This window comes from Talpa europaea (assembly GCF_964194135.1).
Source record: "Talpa europaea genome assembly, chromosome: 10".
Classification (NCBI taxonomy): domain Eukaryota; kingdom Metazoa; phylum Chordata; class Mammalia; order Eulipotyphla; family Talpidae; genus Talpa; species Talpa europaea.
Window position 1 is genome coordinate 31,749,263 of NC_140077.1, and position 19,240 is coordinate 31,768,502.

General features: G+C 41.5%; 1 protein-coding gene across 2 annotated transcripts in view; it reads left to right on the forward strand.

Annotated features, from left to right (window-relative positions):
• The window catches only part of WAPL (WAPL cohesin release factor), a gene marked incomplete at both ends in the record, with an annotated part of 58,915 nt that extends 56,882 nt beyond the window's left edge, over positions 1-2,033 (forward strand). For both annotated transcript variants that reach the window (XM_084245660.1, XM_084245659.1), the window contains 3 exons: positions 198-286; positions 1,583-1,678; positions 1,968-2,033. In XM_084245660.1, the coding sequence (XP_084101786.1) occupies positions 198-286; positions 1,583-1,678; positions 1,968-2,033 (251 nt within the window). The remainder of the gene's footprint in view (positions 1-197; positions 287-1,582; positions 1,679-1,967) is intronic.
• Positions 2,034-19,240: the final 17,207 nt, after the last annotated feature.

Here is a 19,240-nt window from a genome sequence, read left to right on the forward strand (position 1 = left end):
ATTTTAGAGCGTGTATTTAATCCCTGTTTTATTTTGAGTTGTTTGTTAAATTGTGTGGATTTTCAGTTTTCATAGCAGGTTAACTGGTGATTACCAGTTTTTTTTTTTTTTTAAAGATAATGGACAGAGTTGTTGGTTTCCTGGTTTTTTAATTTATTTTTTGATAAATCTGTTACAATTTGTTTAAATATTCTCAGCCCTTCAGCATGCTGGCAAACACATGGAGGATTGCATAGTGGCCTCATATACAGCGCTGCTTCTTGGTTGCCTCTGCCAGGAGAGTCCAGTAAGTAATAGTTCAGTAATAGAAATAGTTGTGATAGCTTCATGCCATTAACTAATGTATTTATTGTTCTGTTTTCCTCTTAAAGTTAAAAACTATTTGGTGAACTTGAAGGGGATACTCCAAAATAAGAATATGTTGGTGGGCCTCCCCGGTGGCGCAGCGGTTGAGCGCTGGGTTGCGAAACTGCGCGCGGCCTCTGCAGCGCCGGTTCGATCCCCGGCTGCTCCCCGGCCACCGGAGGAGGGTCCCACATGGCACGCAGACCTCTCCTGCCACCAGCTGCTCCCCTGAGCAGTGTACTTCGGTCCTTCTGCCTGCTCTGCTCCCCGCTCTGGCTCTGGTGAATTCTCTCACCCTCCCGCACATCTGAGTGTACCCAGTGCTTGCATAAATAAATAAAAAATAAAAATAAATCTAAAAAAAAAAATTAAAAAAAAAAAAGAATATGTTGGGCTTATATTGGGCTATTGAATGATAAGTGAATTGATAGATGAATCAATTCATATGAATCAATTCATATGTAAAAAAAGCATAATATAAAATCTGCACTCATTTTACTTTGGGAAAGTCTCATTTAGTTTAAATGCTTCAGAAGCTTCCCCTTTTCTTATGTCCCCAGATTTTAGGACAACATATTTTTAGTGAACAATCTTAGAAGTGATTTCCTCTTATTCTTTATGCACCTTTAACACATTTTTAAATTATATTGAATTAAAACAATTTTTTAAGGCCATATTTTCCTTTTAACAAATTGGCTCCTTCTTTGTACCAATGAAGAGAAACACCTTTATCTCCTCTCCTGATGTTGCTAATAGTCTCCTCATAAATAGATTACCTTTGGGAACTCTGCTTAATTCCTGGGCTACATAATTAAATTCGCCTGTGGAACATGAGTCTGTTTTTTTATTCTGCAAGCAGGTCTATGAGTATATTAAGTATATTTAAAGTCTGTACTCCTTGCCCTTCCTCTTCTGTCACCCCCAGCTCATGCACACATACCTCTATTCAATATATTTTATATTATTTGAGGCATTTTTTAAGAGTAAATACACAGAAATGTTTCTTTGTAACTTTTGCCCACTTTGCCTTCCTTTCTGAGGATGGGGTGGGATAAGGAATGAAGATCATACATGCATGGTTGCGTGCAGAATAGGAATTGCATGTTAAACAGGGAGTTCAAGGACCTTGCAGAAATTTGGAACAGGATGTGGGCCAAGACGAACAACAGTACAGTGCAAGGTGCAAGTTACGTTTCCTGCTGCCTGACCAGTATGTCTTTGTGATCTGTTTCTTCAGATCAATGTGACCACTGTGCGGGAGTATCTGCCAGAAGGGGACTTTTCAATAATGACAGAGATGCTCAAAAAATTCTTGAGCTTCATGAATCTTACTGTAAGTAGTTTCTGTTGTAGTTTTTGTGATTTTAAGTATGTGTGATACATTGTGACAACAGAAGTAAAAATACTGTGGCCGTAGTGTTTGGAAACAAAAATGGTTTCTCTTGATAATTACATTGTTTAAGATAATCGTTGTTGTGACCAAATATGTTGATATTATCAAAGATACATTTTAACTCATGTTTTGAATCATTATTTTAGTAAAGCTAAAAAATAAGCTTTGTTATAATGATTTTTAAAAATTTGTCAAATAATAACTATAACTTACTTCTCCCCCCCTTCAGTGTGCTGTTGGAACTACAGGCCAGAAATCTATCTCTAGAGTGATTGAATACTTGGAACATTGCTAGCTGCTTTACCTTTGCTTCAGGTGCTCGGTATTGCTGGAGCTATTGTTAGACAAAGAAAGAAGTCCTTGAAGATATACCAAGAACATTCATCAGTATCATGTTTGGATTTTTAAGGCCACCTGATTTCTTCGTCATGCGTTCTGCATTTGCTAAATGACAGTTACTACATCAATCTGCAACTATCAAAAATGAGGGAAAAGGTTCAGGCTGTTAACAATTTCCATGCAGTATTTAAATACACTTACTTTGGCAGAGTTTATACTCTCCCCTTGTTCTCTTGCTTTATTCTGGGCAAGTTTTAAGGGGAAAATTTGCTGCTGTTAGTGCAACTGCTGTGTATGTTGAGCCACTGTTGTCATGCCAGCCAGGTGCAAAGGCAGCTTAGCTACTGAGGTATTGAATGTTCTAAGGACATTCTAGACAACAGCTTAGTTCCTTTTTCAGGCTCATTTGCTTTTGCTTTTTTGTTGAATGATTCCAATCGTAAATAAAGCTTTTAATAATTTTGTGAATTTTTTTGTTGTTGTTCCCTGAACTACTACTGTCTATTTAAAATTAGATGGAATCCAAAGACACGAGGGATTAATAGTATATTTTTTTATTCTTGATTTGGTTTGGGTTGTCAATCTATTTTTCACTCTTAAGACCATGACCATGTTCATTATCATAATGAGTCATAACTATAGATGCAAGAAAGCAAATAACAGTTTGAGGGAATATTATATGAGATGAGCCCTGTTAAAGGCTAAATCAAAAGTAGATAAACCCAGGGTAGTTTACACTTAATGCTATGGGGGGCTGTGGGGTGGGGGGGCTCTTGAAACATTAAGTTTTGAGGGAGAACTCTCTAGATATATTTTCTAATGTTCAGTACAATAAATATAAGGAAGCTAAAACACCAATGTGGAATTCATGTTTCCAGATAACGTGTATATTCTTCTATAGAGTGACAGGATCAAATGCATAAACGCAAAGCCTTAAATTGCTGGTTTAGAGAAGGTCCTTTTTTTTAATTCAGATTCTTAGTTCATAGAAGAGTGTGTTTGGAAAACAGTCATAGAACACACAAGACACATTTTTAATACTAATTTCACAACATCGCAAATTTTTCTTGTTCAGACCACTGGTATACATTTTTCTTTTTATTGATCAGGCCTGAATATAGGCTTTCCAGATACCTATTTCATTAATGCTTTTCAATACCTTTACGGTAGTTATATCATGTTTCTTCATTGGATTTGTAAAACTTGAAGCCATAAAAATATTAGTTTGGTGTGTATTGGGAAAATAACTAAAAGTCTAACTTTTACCCATTTAGACTTTGTTATTTCCTTGTATAAAGTGACAAATCGGGGCTCTTGTTCAGTGCCAGCTGTAGTTTTTTTTTAATACAGTGGCTGCCTTCTATTGTCTTCCTATTTTTGATAATGCAGATTGTTGGGAAATCTATAAGGAAGTAACTGATTCCAGGCAAATTGTTAAAATTGTTCCTACCCACCCTAGCCCTACCCATCACCTTTTAAGAGCATAGTATGCCAGTGTAACTTGGGAAAGATTGAGATTGTATTTGCCCTGAGTATAAAAGCTAGTTTAGCAAACTATTTTAAAAACATATTGGTAAATAATCGTAAAATTAGATATATTTTGTTATTTTAAAATAAATTGATATTTATTAATCATTGGATTTAGGTAAAGGAGCAGATTTTTGGTAAAATTGACTTGTAGCAGATGGTAAGGAATATTATAAAACATTTGGTTGCGAACAATCAGGGCGAACTACATTTTTCTGTTACACTGGTAATCATTTGAGAATTGATTTACCTCAGTGTTTAACAGGTTTTTTTTGTTTCGTTTTGTTTTTTAAATAATTAATTGTCAAGCACTGATAAGAGATGCAGATTTTGGTGGGGGGGGGTGAGAAATCTCACCAATTGCAGTGCATTTGTGTGTTTTTAATCCTCAGAGAACTCTGCATTTTAGGGTACTTGAGGCTGACTTGCAAATTGACTAAAGTTTTAAAAGTAACCTTTTTTTTCATTGTAAATAATTATGTAAATACTACCAATTGGAAATTAGAACAGTAGAGTACTTTTCTGAATCCAATCCTATTTTTATTTTATACAGTATTTCTCAGCTGTGACCTTTGGAGCAAAAGCCAACGGCAGGAAAAAAATAGTTTGTACCAGTTTCATGAAGTATGTCTTTGGGTTTTTGTAAATAATTTTAACTCAAATAAAATTGCTACTTTCAATACATATGTTGTCTTTAACATAAATCTATTGAACTATTTTGGGAGGAGGAAGTCTCATGAAGTTGATACAGCTGGCTAATGGGAAACGTCACTTAATTTTTCACAGCAACATACCTGTAAAACTTTGACCCATTTTTGTTAAAAATTATGTATTTACCCATGTTTTTAATAATACTCATCTGAATGTAATGTCAGCTTTCAGCAACTCGGGTTCTTTCCTTAGGAATGGTGGGTGGGTTTTTGGTTTGGTAGTTAATATCCCTGGCGTGTAAGTTAACTTTTAGTGGGTATTTTTTGTTTTGTTTTCAGTTTTCTTTGTCAGTCTTGAAAGCTTTCTGTTTTTACTGCAAATGGGTTCTTCAACCTCTCCTAACTGCTTTTAACCACAAAACTATTCTCCTAGTGTTCCAGCTCCTCTGTTCGCTTATACACACAGATCAAGTCTCTAAGCATGTTTAAGAACACAGGCTATGGATATGAAAACACCTAAATCACACATAGAAATTTGGAATATTAGTGCTGTCACTCCCTTTGACCAAAATACTCAACTAATATTTACTCTTTATTCAACTAGAAAATAGAAATGATTGTCTTAGAGTTGTGAAGATTAAATAAGACAGTGCAGGGGCCTCCCTGGTGGCGCAGCGGTTGAGCGCTGGGTTGCAAAACTGCGTGCGGCCTCTGCGGCGCCGGTTCGATCCCCGGCTGCTCCCCGGCCACCGGAGGAGGGTCCCACATGGCGTGCAGACCTCTCCTGCTGCCCGCTGCTCCCCTCAGCAGTGTACTTCGGTCCTTCTGCCTGCTCTGCTCCCCGTTCTGGCTCTGGTGAATTCTCTCACCCTCCCGCGCTTCTGGCTGTGCCCAGTGCATGTATAAACAAAACACAAACCAGCAAACAAATAAATAAAGCATGCCTCTATTAAAAAAATAAATAAAAATAAATAAGACAGTGCATATGAAGCATTAACACAGAGTTCCCAGCGTAGTTCTTGGTAAATGGTAGCTTTTACCAAACAATTATGCTTTGGCTTTATCACGAAGCTGTGACTATTTGGACACGTGGGATAATGCCTTTACATGTCACAGGACATTGAGTTTTCCTTACTTTAACAGCAAATCTCTAAAATTAATTGGTATTACTAATACCTTGGTAGTCACTAATAGAGCAGAGGGGGAAGTAGATCATTAAAATCTTTCAAAAATGTCCATCAGACTTTTTTTCTTTAATTAGAAAGGATTAGAAGAGGTTTGTAAAATTCACTCAGTTAATGGTCATCTGATTTTGGATGCAGTTTAGTAACTAAAGTCTTTAAACTGAGCAAAGAATTTGAATAAATACAGAATGTTTTGGTCAAATGGCTTTTCCTAGTGTCCTTGTTTACAATTTGAATACTCCAAAGGCGTGTACTCTCTTAAGCAAGGGTAGAAAGCCATGCCTGTTCTCAGTCTTACCTACTTAGAAGGAGTTGTTTGCTTTAAAAAAAAAAAAAATTATGTGTACAAGAACTGGGGTGTAGGCCAGAGGTGCAGGATGGTGGTGGGGGTGGTGAGAGATTCACCAGAGACAGAGTGGGCAGCAGAATAGGTAAATACTGAAATAAACTGCTGAGGGGAGCAGTGGGCCAGACAGGAGAGGTTTGCTGTGCCATGTGGGTCAGCTCCCTTGCCAGGAATCCAACTCATGCTGCAGTGGCTGCCCATAGCTTGATAGTGCTGAAATTTAACCCCTTGCACCATCAGGGAGGCCATGACTTGTTTATTTTTTAGTTAATTATATGGGCTTGTTTGCTATCCAGAGTTGTATTACAGAGGGTTTGGGTAAATGAAACTCTCAAGATTCATAAATTTTACTATAAAATAGTATAATACTAAATAGGTTGTAGTACATTAAAGATGAATGTTATATAATCTCTACAGCCTCCAGTAAAAAAAGTTATGTAAAGAAATATAGCTAGAGCTGCTTACAGGAACCAAATGGAAAATGAAAATATTTGATTAACCAAAGGCAGGTGGGGAAGGAAGAACAGAAACAAAAATAAGGTGAGAAAAATAGATGAATAGCAAGAAAAATAATCGTAAGTATAAGCCCAGTAACAGGTCAAGGATGTCCACTAAATTATATCAATAATTATACACTTATTTTTATATACTAAGTATGAGTACACTAAATATTCAAATTGCCAAAAACAATACAAATATACAAATGGTTTGAAAGAAAGGATAGGAAAAGATACTGTGCAACACTCATCATAAGTAGGCTTAAGATAGGAATAGTAACATGTCTTAATTAAAACTTATTGAAATGGGTGGGTGGGGGGAGAGGATATATCAATAAGAAATAATTATGTCTGTGCACCTAGCAAAAGAGCTTTAAAAAAAGAAATCACAATTAGATATTTCAGCACCCCTTAGAAATTGATAGAATACTATCTTTAAAAATCAGTAAGAAGAAAAGCTTGACATCAACTACCTTGGTGTAATTGACATCTATGCATCACTACATTCAATAGTTTTTCAAATGGACATTTGAAGTTTTGAGATGCAAATTTCACCAAGACAGATCACATGATGGGTCATGAGAGTCAAATTTCAGGCTATTGAAGCCTTAACTACAAAGAGAAGTCATAAGAAGTACATCTAGAAGATACATGAAAATTGCATAGACATATAAACCCATGGATTAAACAAAAGAAATCACCAGGGAATTTAGATCATTTGAACTGAATGACAAAATACAAATAAAATTTGTAGGATGTAATCAGTGCTTGGAGGACAATTAGCTTTAAATGAAGGTTTAAAATGAACTACCATAATTTCTACCTCAGGAAGCTAGAAAAAGATGAGTAATAAAAAAAAAAAAAAAAACCCATGTAAGTTGAAAGAAATGAGCAGAAACCAATAAAAAAGGCAAGCAAAAAAAGAAACTACTAAAACCAAAAACTGACTTATTGAGAAGTCAATAAATTGATAAACATTTAGCAGTAGTAAATAAAAAATAGTCACAGACTGCTAGTGTCAGGAATGAAGGAAGAAATTATATTTTCAATAGGCATTAAAAAGGATAAAGAATATTATGAACAACTTTTTTTTTATAAGTTTTACAACTTATGTAAAATGAACAAATTTTTTTGAAAAACAGCTTACCAAGACTGACTCACATAGGAACCTTAAGAAAGACCACACTAAGCACAAGGGGTTAAGCGCTGCAATATGAAGCCATCTGCAGCCTCTGCAGCACGAGTGTGATCCCTGGCCAGCCAGGGAGCAACCCACATGGCTCAGCACACTCTCCTGTCTTGCTTGCTGCTCCCCTCAGCAGTGTATTTCAGTCAGTCTGCCTGTTCTCTTCCCCACTCTATCTCTGGTGAATCCTCTCACCCCTTGCATCTCTGGCCTATGCCCAAGTTCTTGTATGGATAAATAAATAATCTTTAAAAAAAAGAAAAAAGGCCACTAAGGCTAAAGGGTTTTACTATTCTAAGCTTTGCTGTTAAAAAAAAAAAAAGGAAACCCGATTTGCCCAATATCTACAAAAAGCAATTTAAAAATCTTCCTACTGGGCCTCCCCGGTGGCGCAGCGGTTGAGCGCTGGGTTGCGAAGCTGCCCGCGGCCTCTGCGGCGCAGGTTCGATCCCCGGCTGCTCCCCGGCCACCGGAGGAGGGTCCCACATGGCGCGCAGACCTCTCCTGCCGCCCGCTGCTCCCCTCAGCAGTGTCCTTCGGTCCTTCTGCCTGCTCTGCTCCCCGCTCTGGCTCTGGTGAATTCTCTCACCCTCCCGCACCTCTGACTGTACCCAGTGCATGTATAAACAAAACAAAAACAAACAAGCAAACAAACAAAGAAAAAAAAAACATGCCTCTATAAAAAAAAAATAATAATAAAATAAAATAAAAATCTTCCTACAAATAAAAGTTCTGACCCATTAGATCACTTGTGCTTTATAAAACATTTAAGGAAAAATATTCACAAATACATTGAGAAAGTAAAAAAGATACTTCTACAACCATTTTAGGACGCTTACTTATATATCCTCAATACAAAAGGCGGACAAAGCTACAGACCGTGACTATAGATGTAAAAATTAAAATATTACAGGAGGGCTTCCCTGGTGGCGCAAGGGGATAAACAGTACTGTGAAGCTATCTACAGCTTCTGTGCAGCACGAGTTCAATCACCAGCCAGGGAGGTGACCCACAAGGCACAGCAGACCTCTGACTCGCCCGCTGCTCCCCTCAGCAGTGTATTTCAGTACCTCTGCCTGTTCTGCTCCCCATTCAGTTTCTGGTGAATACTCTCAACCCCGCCCCTGCACCTCTGGCCTGTACCCCAGTTCTTGTATGCAAGAATTCTAATGATAAATGGGTAAGTTAGATTTTACCAAAAGAACTTCTGCTCTTAAAATGACACTGCTCAGAATATGACACATAATCCACAGAATGGGAGAAAATATTTGCATATCTCTTGTCAGATAAAAGTACTTGTATATAGGGCCTCCCTAGTGGCGCAAATCTCAGCACTATCAAGCTATCAGCAGCCACTGAAGCAGGAGTTCCATCAGGGATGACTGCTGATAGCTTGATAATACTGAGACTTAACCCTTTGCGCCACCAGGGAGGCCCACCTAGTTGAATTTATATCAGGACGAAAACCAATCAGAGGAAATGTACAAAAGCTTCTTGAGTGTTCCTGATCTCTATCTGTGGCTCTCTTCTCTTACAACTTGCTGTTCTTATCCAAACTCAAGGTTTGGTTAAGGTAACTATCTATGTATTTAAGACTCCCAAATTGATACCTACAATCCTCACCTTTCTCTGAACTTACCTATCGAGGCACCTATTGACACTTCCCCCCCATTGCTTAGACTCTCATACCAAATACATCTAAAGTGAGCTCTGGGTCCCTTCCCACCCCCTAACTGTACCTAATCCACTAAGCTATCTCATCCCATCCTTTCATTTCACTCTAAGGTTCTCCATATTTGAAATGACTTGAACCCTCCTTTACACTGAATTCACCCTCTCATTTACATTTTTAAATATACCCACCCAGAATTCAATGACTGTATCATCTCTGCCTGACTAGGATTGAGTTTCTCAAAGGCAGAGTCTCCTTCTCACCTCTTTCCTTACTAATAATTCCAGTGCCCAGAACAGCACCTGACAGAGCTCCTGATCAGTGTTTTTACAGTTAATGACTTACAGTGATTTTTCACACATCACAAAACTTAAAAGATTGATACATGGGCACACATTCATACACTGTGGCTATGAGTATAATTGTCACATTTTTTAGAAGTAAGTTTAAAGGGATCTATTGAAATTTTAAAGATGTTTATCTTCTGACCCATAAATTTTATTTCCAGCAATCCATTGCCGACAACACTTGCATAGAGCATAGAATGAACATGAATATGTTCTCTGCAACACTGGAATAGTGACAGGTAAAACTACCTGAATGTTCCCAAGCAGGGTAACTACTGAAATGTCATACATCTAATACTGACAAAGTTGAAAGTCATATTGTTGGGGGAGTATTGCATGGTAATAAGTACTGTATATCACAATCAGATAAAATATGTAATTACACAGTATCTACATATGCTTGCGCATATACAGATAGAAAAAAATCTGGAAAGTTATAAATCAAACTAACAACAATGATTATTTCTGGGGGACAGTGAGATTAATTTGAGGGGAGATATCAAAGTGATCTTTAGTCTGTATTGACTAGATTTCTTTTTTTTTCCCTTTTTTAAAAGATTTATTTATTTATGCATACAAGAGCTGGGGTATAGGCCAGAGATGCAGTGAGTGGGGGTGAGAGGATTCACCAAAGACAGAGTGGGGAGCAAAACAAGTGGATCTACTGAAATACACTGTAGAGGGGAGCAGCAGGCAAGACAGGAGAGGTCTGCTGTGCCTTGTGTGTCACCTCTCTGGCCGGGGATAGAACTTGTACTGCAGTGGCTGCAGATAACTTCATAGTGCTGAGCCTTAGCCCTTTGTGCCACCAGGGAGCTTCTTGATTAGATTTCTTTTAAAGAAAATATATTCATTTGAAATATATTCAAATATATTCATATATTCATATGAAAAATAAATTTGGGGGGCCTCCCTGGTGGCGCATGGGATTAAGACGCAACCTATGAAGTTAACTGCAGCCACTGCAACATGAAGTTCGATCCCCCGCCAGGGACCAACCCACATGGCACAGCAGACCTCTCCTGATTCGCCCACTGCTCCCCTCAGCAGTGTACTTTGGTCAATCTATGTATTCTGTTCCCCATTCTGTCTCTGGTGAATCCTCTCACCACTTGCACCTCTGGCCTATACCCCCGTTCTTATATGCACAAATAAATAAATCTTAAAAAAAAAAAGAAAAATAAATTTGAAGAACCAGAAAATCAAATGAACAGACAAAAAATTGGTATCATTGACAGATACATAGTCACAATATGCTAAATATTGAGCCAAGCTTAAATAATGATTTGGATATATCCCAGCAAACCATGCTTCACCTAGTTGAAAGCATCCAGTATGGAGAAGGAGGCAGAGGAGAAACTGGCAGAGGAGGAGGCAGAGGAGAAACTGGCATGGTGGCTTGGTGGAGAGTGAGTGGAACATGGGCTCAAATGAAGACAAAAATCCAAAAATTACTCCAAAATTAAATTAAAAATTTTAAAAATGGTTTAATAGCTCACTGAAAACATTTGTGGGAACAGATTATCATTATTCATATGATAGGCAGTGACTATAACTAACATGTTGCATGCAACTAACAAATGGATAGATTAATGCAAATTGGGAATGGTTCTTAGGTCTTTCTGCTGAGTGTCTCCATGTTCTAAAACAACCCTGGAAGAGTGAATACTATTGAAAACAGAATAGCTTTCCAAAGACTCTGTTGAAGGTATTTAAAGTGTCTAAAAACATCAGGAGGAGGTGTATAACTCCAAATAATTCCACACAAGCATGACAATGTGGCCACTATTTTGCTGATAAACAATCAAGACTAAGGGAGGAAAAGCAGGAGCCCAGCCCTCTGACCGAGTACCCAACTGAGCTGGGCACTGTCAGGTCACCGTGCTTTTTATTTATTTATTTTTTAAGATTTATTTATTTATTTATACAAGCACTGGGTACAGTCAGAAGTGCGGGAGGGTGAGAGAATTCACCAGAGCCAGAGCGGGGAACAGAACAGAACAGGCAGACTGACGAAATACACTGCTGAGGGGAGCAGCGGGTGGCAGGAGAGGTCTGGGCGCCATGTGGGACCCTCACTGGTGGCCGGGGATCAAACCAGCGCTGCAGAGACTGCGAGCAGCTTCATAACCCAGTGCTCAACTGCTGCGCCACCCGGGGAGGCCCAGGTCACTGCGCTTTTAAACCTACCCTTTAGCATTCAAGTAATGCTAACTGATGGGCCAATTGAAAGCTTATACTCCTCTTTGAATGTGAAACATCAGAATACTTACTGGGGGGATTTTTCTCACTATTACAAGAATTTCTGACACGCAAAACTTGAATCAAGTTCTGAAATGGCCATGAACTGAAATGAAGTTTTCACCTTTCCAGTAAAATTGAGCTTTTTATTCCCCTGGTTATAAAAACTAAAAATGCAAGTTTTTATGGAGACTTTTGGCAGGACAATTGCAATATGGAAATCATATTGGTGCAAATCCTAGGGTACGTGATCCTTGGATTTTATTGGAGAGTTTGTCATTGCAACTGTTGAGATTAGGAATTGGCTACCAATACAAGGGTCCAATGTGGTGCTAGGTGACCCCATACGTCTCTCCTCTAATATAATCTCTTGGTGTCCTGTAAAGGTGAGTGTGTGCATTTCACAGAGAAAAGTTCTAGCCTCCGGAGGTTTGGTTGGTTACCTGAGATCCCACAAGCGGTAGAATCAGAATTCAAAGCCAGGTCTACTAATATCAAAGGCATACAGGGGTCCCAGCACCCCATTCTGCCCTCCCTGGGGTGACTTCTCATTGTATCCCCAAATCTGGTCTCTGTTAGTGTCCTAGTTCCTTTCTGTATCAAGGGTTTCCTGGTCCAGACTCAGTTTGTTGACATGGAGTTACCCATGTTTGAATGTTTGTTTGGGGTCCTGATTAAACTAGCTTAAAATAACTAGAATTTAACAAGAATTAAAGTAACTAGAATTTCAAAAACAAATTCTGATTTCTTACAGCCAGGACAAAAACTTTTTAGTTTTATGGAAGAGGGTAATTAGAAATAGGAAGACTCCAGAAGTGTCATTGCTAAGAATTAATAAGCTAAACTGATATGCTACCTCATTGGTTTGAATTTGTTAAAGATTTTTTTTTTTTAATTGATGCATAGAAGACTGGGGTGTAGGCCAGAAGTGCAGGGGGTGAGAGGATTCACCAGAGACAGAATGGGGAGCAGAACAGACTGATTGACTGAAACACACTGCTGAGGGGAGCAGCGGGAGAGACAGGAGAGGTCTGCTTCGCCATGTCGGTTGCTCCCTGGCTGGGGATCGAACTCAGGCACGGTGGTGATAGCATGATTGCGCTGAGACTTAACTTCTAAGCCACCGGGGAGGCCCTGGTTTGAATTTTTTGAGAAGCAATTATGTGTCAGTGATTTGGGGTGAATTATAGTTAGGGACAACAAAAAGCAGCATAAGAAATATAATCATGATAGAGTAATATTTGCATAGTTATAATAATGAATATTGAACACTGATCTTGCCAAACTTGGGATACAGCTGTATTGGGAGGATGAGTATGTGTGTTGGGGGAGAGGGGTATAGGTGAGGGGAATTCTAGGGTGGTCAGTTAATGGAAAAAATCAGTAAATAGCTGCATACACATATTGTTTAGGAATATGTAGGTAACAGAAGAGAGTGGAAAGAGATGGAAGTAGGTGCTTCTGGGGGCTAGGATGAGAGCCAAGGGAATTGTTTTTCACTATAAAACTTTGGCTTTGTCAGGTGCCTACACGTATTGCTCTGACAGAGGTGAAATTTCAATTATAAAAGTAGAGTTGAGTGGCAGCTGCAACTGGCTTGGGGTGGAAACCACATCCTGAGTTGGGCCTGCAGACCATGGAACAGTTTCTGAAGTGCCTGAGCATGAATTCCTGCATGGCTGACCATCTGAAGCATCAAATAATCTTTGATGACTAAACTGAAATAATAAAAATAACTCTCAGGGTTTCAGTGTTATAGTTGTCAGCACTCTAGCTAGATGGCATGTTATGGAAAATAAGACAACATAAACCAATTGTTATTTAAGTACATATTGCTGCTCCAGCTTTTCCTGTTTTTTTGTTGCTGCTGCTGTCATCCAAGGTGAAAATGTAAGCACAATTTTCATAAAAATCTCTCACCCGTCCTGAGCATTCACCATAAATATGCCAGACTCTGTAGAAACACATCCTGCCTTTAAACTTTGGATCACTGAGCAGCATCTGAAATGGTAAGCATGAATTACTGCACAATCTACCATGTCCAGAAATAGTTTAAGTGGACTAATATTAAATACAACATTTATTTTTAGGGCTCTAGCAGTGACATAGCAAAATCACATTCAAGAAAAACTAAAATGGAGTAAAGCAAACCATCTTTTTAAAGCACCTGGTTATTTTCCCAACTACTACTACACATCTTGCCTCTCCAACTTAGGAAGACATTTTGAGGGATGTTTCTTATAAAAACTACTAACGTTTTCCTGAGTCCTTAGGATATGCCTAGCAGTCTTTTTAGATACTTCCAGAAGAGATGATGTTTCAGTTCTTGGTTTCCAGATTTGTGCTTGGAGAGGTCATAAAGTGGGAATGTGCTGACTCTTAACCAATATTCAAGGTAACTGAAGTTAAAAAAAAATTAGGTTTATATAGGACTCTTGCCGCCATTTAATGAGATGCTAATTGGTGGTGTAGCATGTAGGTTTCTTCTAAATATAGGATTAAAACGAAGGCATTTTAGTCAACTCTCTTATCTGGTAAAATGACTTCAGGCTAGGAAAATGAGCAATCCCTTTGTAAGGGGCAGTGCCAAGTGGGAACATTCTGCATGGGCCTACTTCCAGTTTGGTTGACTAAGTGGATGGACATGGCCAGCAGCCTGCAAGGCTGAGTTGCTCTGGTTGTCCCCCTAGAGGCCAAATTCTACCAAACATCTGCTGGGTCCATATGGTATGGTACTAGGGGTTTATGCACAGCCTCATCAATCCTCACACTGACAGATGTGGCACCTACGGCCTAGAGTCAGCCAGGAGCACAGCAGACGAGGCCTGAGTCAGTGCTGCTACCCAATTCTCCAAGCCTGTCCAGTAATGCTGATGCTCCCCAAGTCTGCTAGCTCTGAAGGACACAGCATTTCCTGTCTGATCTCCGTGGGTGTTTCCTGGAATAATCTGCTGCTTTAGAGGCTGGTTGGTGTTTTTTATCTGTGCAATCTTTGACAATTATTTCTGTTTACCCCTTAAATTTGTAGCAAGGTTTTGGTTTATGAAGATCTAGTCCAAATGGGAGATCTAGGAAGAAGCTGGGAGTAATGGGGGCAGAGTTAAGAGAGAGACTGACTTATTTGTCTAACCTGGGTTATACCCAGGGTAAAGTTTTCTTTCCTTTCTTAAATAAAGAAAATAATATATGTTTAGATCAGGCTTAATTTCATAGCCATAGTATGGATGGTATTGCTGTGTATTCCCTTTGGCATGGTTTTTTATTTATTTTATTTTAGTTTTTAAAAGATTTACTTTTATGCAAGTAAATATATACAAGTACAAATATATACAAATATATACAAGTAAATATATACAAGTTCTTATATATACAAGAACTGGGGTACAGGCCAGAGGTGTGGGTTGTGGTGAGAGGATTCACTAGAGACAGAGTGGGGAATAGAACAGACAGGCTGACTGAAATACACTGCTGAGGGGAGCAGCAAATGAGTCAGGAAAGGTCTGCTGTGCCATGTGGGCAGCCCCCCTGACCGGGGATCGAACCCGGGCTGTGGTGGCTGTGGATAGCCTCATAGGTTGTGTCTTAACCCCTTGCGCCACCAGGGAGACCCCAGACATGGTTTTTTAGAATCAGGGAAGGTAGGTACTTGGTGCTGGTGCAAAGTTCCATCCCTGGTTGAATGTTTATGTCTGGTTTAGGGGTTGTGGAAGTCACAAGAGCTCAATGGGAAATGAGACAGTGTCTTAAAGTAATGCTTAATGAGCTGGCGTCTTAAGAAGAGGGAAGTCCTACTTAAGACACTGCAGATGACACCGTGTGGAGGATAAAACTGCCCACTGGGTCCTGCTCATATTTCCAACTCACAGAATCATGGGTGACACACTGACCATTGCTTTAAGCTACTGAGTTTTGTTGTTGTTTTTGTTACACAGCTATTGCTGACTGAGACAAATGCTTATCTGGGAATAACCTAAGTTGGATAGATTTATAGGCCAAAGTTGAATCCATGTAAGCTAAACTCATGAGATCGAAAGGTCAGAGGCACGCACAGTGGGAAACCGTTTGTGGGGACGATCAAGCCAGTTATGTCACTGAGTGGTAAATAAGATGGCCTGATCTTTAGAGGAGAGCTTTGCATGATGTGTGCACATGGCAGAAGTCTGGAAAGTATTTGTTGAATAAATGAATTCATATGGCAGTCAGCTTCCCTGTGCCTCTTATCTCCATCACATCAGCAAAATACATTCCATTTAACTGTGTCAGCTGATTTCTTGTTTATCTTGTGAGCCATTTTTGTGCTGTGATTAATACTTAGTTTCTGTGCTGAGTGTGTTTGCTGTGATACAAGTGGCTTTTCTCAGGCAAAACAGGAGTTCCAGAATGTCTATACAGGACATGCTGAAGAAGAAAAACCTGGATGAAAGGGGATACTAGAGGACTTTTTTTTTTTTAAAATAAGGTATTATAAACTATATATAATAGACTACACAAATTTTAATTGTACAATGCTATAAAATCTGCATATGTAACCAGTTAACCACTACTCAGATGAAGATCTCTAAATCTTCATTTCTATCATCCCATCATTCTATTACTATACATCTTCCTAGGAAAGACCTTCCCCCACCAAGAAGTATCCACTATTCTGTCATCTTAGATTTATTAACCTGCTCTTGAGCATCATATAAATGGAATTTTATAGCATGCATGTGTCTGACTTCTCTTGCTCAACATAAAGTCAAAAATTCATCTATCCTGTGTATCATTAATTTTTTTTTCATTGCAATAATATACCACAATTTACATTGTTGATGAACATGGAGATTATCCCCAGTTTGGAGCTATTATAAATAAAACTCACAAATGTCTTCTGTGATCACAGATATCCACTTCTTTTGTGTAAAAAATATAGAAGTGAAATTGCTAGATCATAGGGCTGGGTATATATTTAACTTGAATAGATAATATCCAATGGTTTTCTGAAGCGGGTACTCTCCCTCTGGCAATCAATGACAATTTTAGGTTCTTTATATCCTCCTCAGCACTGAATAGTGTCAATATTTTGTGCTTTAGCCAGCCTGGCTGGTGTATAGTGGTATCTCACTAAAGTTTTTTTTTTTTTTTCAATTGAAGTAACACTCAATTCATATGCCAACAGGCACATGAAAAAATGTTCATCATCTCAGCCTCCCTGGTGGCACAGGGTTTAAGTCTGCACAATCAAGCCATCACCAGCCATTGTGGCATGAGTTCCCATTCCCAGCCAGGAAGCTGACCCGCATGGCATAGCAGACCTCTCCTGTCTCGCCCGCTGCTCCCCTCAGCAGTGTATTTCAGTCAGTCTGCCTGTTCTGCTCCCCGCTCTGTCTCTGGTACATCTTTCTCACCCCCCATACCTCTGGTCTACACCCCAGTTCTTATACGCATATATAAATAAAAATAAATCTTAAAAAATGCATACAGCTTTGGAAAAAAGTACAATTAAAGTCACAGTTTCATTTCCCCCCTCTCCTCCCATTCCCCTTTATCTGGCTCCCTTCAGAATAACCTCCCTTACAATTTGGGATTCCTTCTGGCCTTGAATCACAGAACTAAGGTTTTATTGATTTTTTTAACATAAATTATATCCTATTTTATACTTCAGTGACCCCTCATCATCTTTCTCACTGTCTATTTTGCAAGGTTTTCTGTTGAGCTACTGCTTGGAAATAAAAGAGATGATGAGGTAGCACACTCACAAGGGAGATCTGGATAAACAGCAAAACTCTTTACCGGTCACAGGAGGGAGACCCTCTGCACCTCAGACACCTCTCCCACCTTACCCTGATGAACTTGTTCTCAAGGTTCTTGTTGCCAACTGACATAGAAGAGGAGCCCGTTTTGGCCGCTCCCTGGATGGTAGGAGGCTGCAGGAGAGGAGGAACCGAGTCTGTCTCACCGCGCCTCTCCCAGCTTCGAAGCCCCTCCCTGCTCTCAGACCTGTGCCAGGGCCCAGACGGCGGCTCTACCTGTCCGCCCAGGGCTAAGGGAGAGCCCTGGAAAGTGGCCAGAGAGGGCTGGGGAGCGGCAGACCTGGGAGTGGAGCGATGTGCGTTGAGGAAGGGCACAGACAGAGAGTTGAGGACAGAGGTCAAAGTGGAGGGAGTGAAAGGATGGGGGTGGGGGTGGTTGACAGACGTCTAGGGCGTCTAGGGCGGAGTGGGGACCCCTCGAGCACAGAGTCTTGGCTGCTCCCTTTCCAGAGCACTTCTTTGTCGAGGGCCTCCAATGAGTCCTCCCACCCCCTTGGCCTGAGCCGACCTTGCAGTAGGCACTTCAGAGGCTGGCCTCCTAGGGCTGACTTGTCCTTCTGACCCCAAACGAGCTCAAACCAGTCAAGGGGGGGGGGAGCGGCGGGGGGAGGGGGCGATGGGAACTGCCCCCCAGGGCCTACCCTGGCTGGATATCTGAGGGAACCGGTCGTTGATCCCAGCCACTCCAGGCACTTCCTTCGCTGACCTGCATTAGCCAGCAGGAGAGGAATCGGAGGCACCTGGAGGGGCGCGCCGCCCACCTGCTGCCCACGGATCCCGGGCTGCTGGCAGAGGGCGGCCTCAGCCCCGCATCTGACCTTCGTCCTTTCTGGCCTCTCCTGGCTTCTCGCCAGCACCTGTGGCTGGAGGATCCGGCCCGGCCTGGCCTGGCGGAGGGTGTCACCCACTCGGGTAAGTAGTGGGCGGAGTGACGCACGGAGCTTTCCTGCCCGAGGCTCCACCTGAGGCCCCAGGGAGTGGCTTTTGGAGGCACCCCTCCGACCCCCAGACTTGCGGCAGCCTCCGCAGATCAGTCCACAAAGTGGGTGAACGAAGTCAGGCAAAGCTGCGTCTCCCCCTCTGCACCGTCCGTGCAGCAGCCTGTCAAGCCCAATCCACACCCCGGCCCCGGGCCCCACGCCACCCCCCCGGGCCTGCCACGGGGACTGTGCGAACTGGGAGCGGCGGGCACGCTGGCCCGTCCTTCCCTGGCGTGCTGCCAGCCGCCCTCGGGGCCTGCCAGGGCTGAGGGTGGGGGCAGCCGGCGACCGGGAGGCTGACGGAAAGAAATCCAGCACCCGCAGCTTCAGAACCCAGAACCACGCTGGAAGCTTGCCCAGGCGTGGGCAGAGGGGTCGTCCACCAAGGTTTCCCTGCAGGCGACCCTGAGCCAAGGCCTGGGGATAAGAGCCCCACCCCAGCCTCAACAATCCCCCCTCTTTCCAGAAGTCCATCCGACCGAAGGAGCCTGGCAGCGACGCTGGTGTTGGCTGGGGCTCGGCTAATTGCAGGCCGCCGCTCTGCAAGCTGGTGCTGCCCACCGGGCCAGTTCTCCTGGTCCTCGGCCAACTGTCCCGGCCTGCCCGTCTGACCCCAGGTCGGAGCCAACCCGCGCGGGGTGCCGAAGCCCGCCCCCCGCCGCGCCCTCCCGCCCGCCCCCGCCGGGTCCTGCGCTGCGCGGCTCGCGCTGGGTCAGAGCGCAGGACGCGCTGACCTCTAGC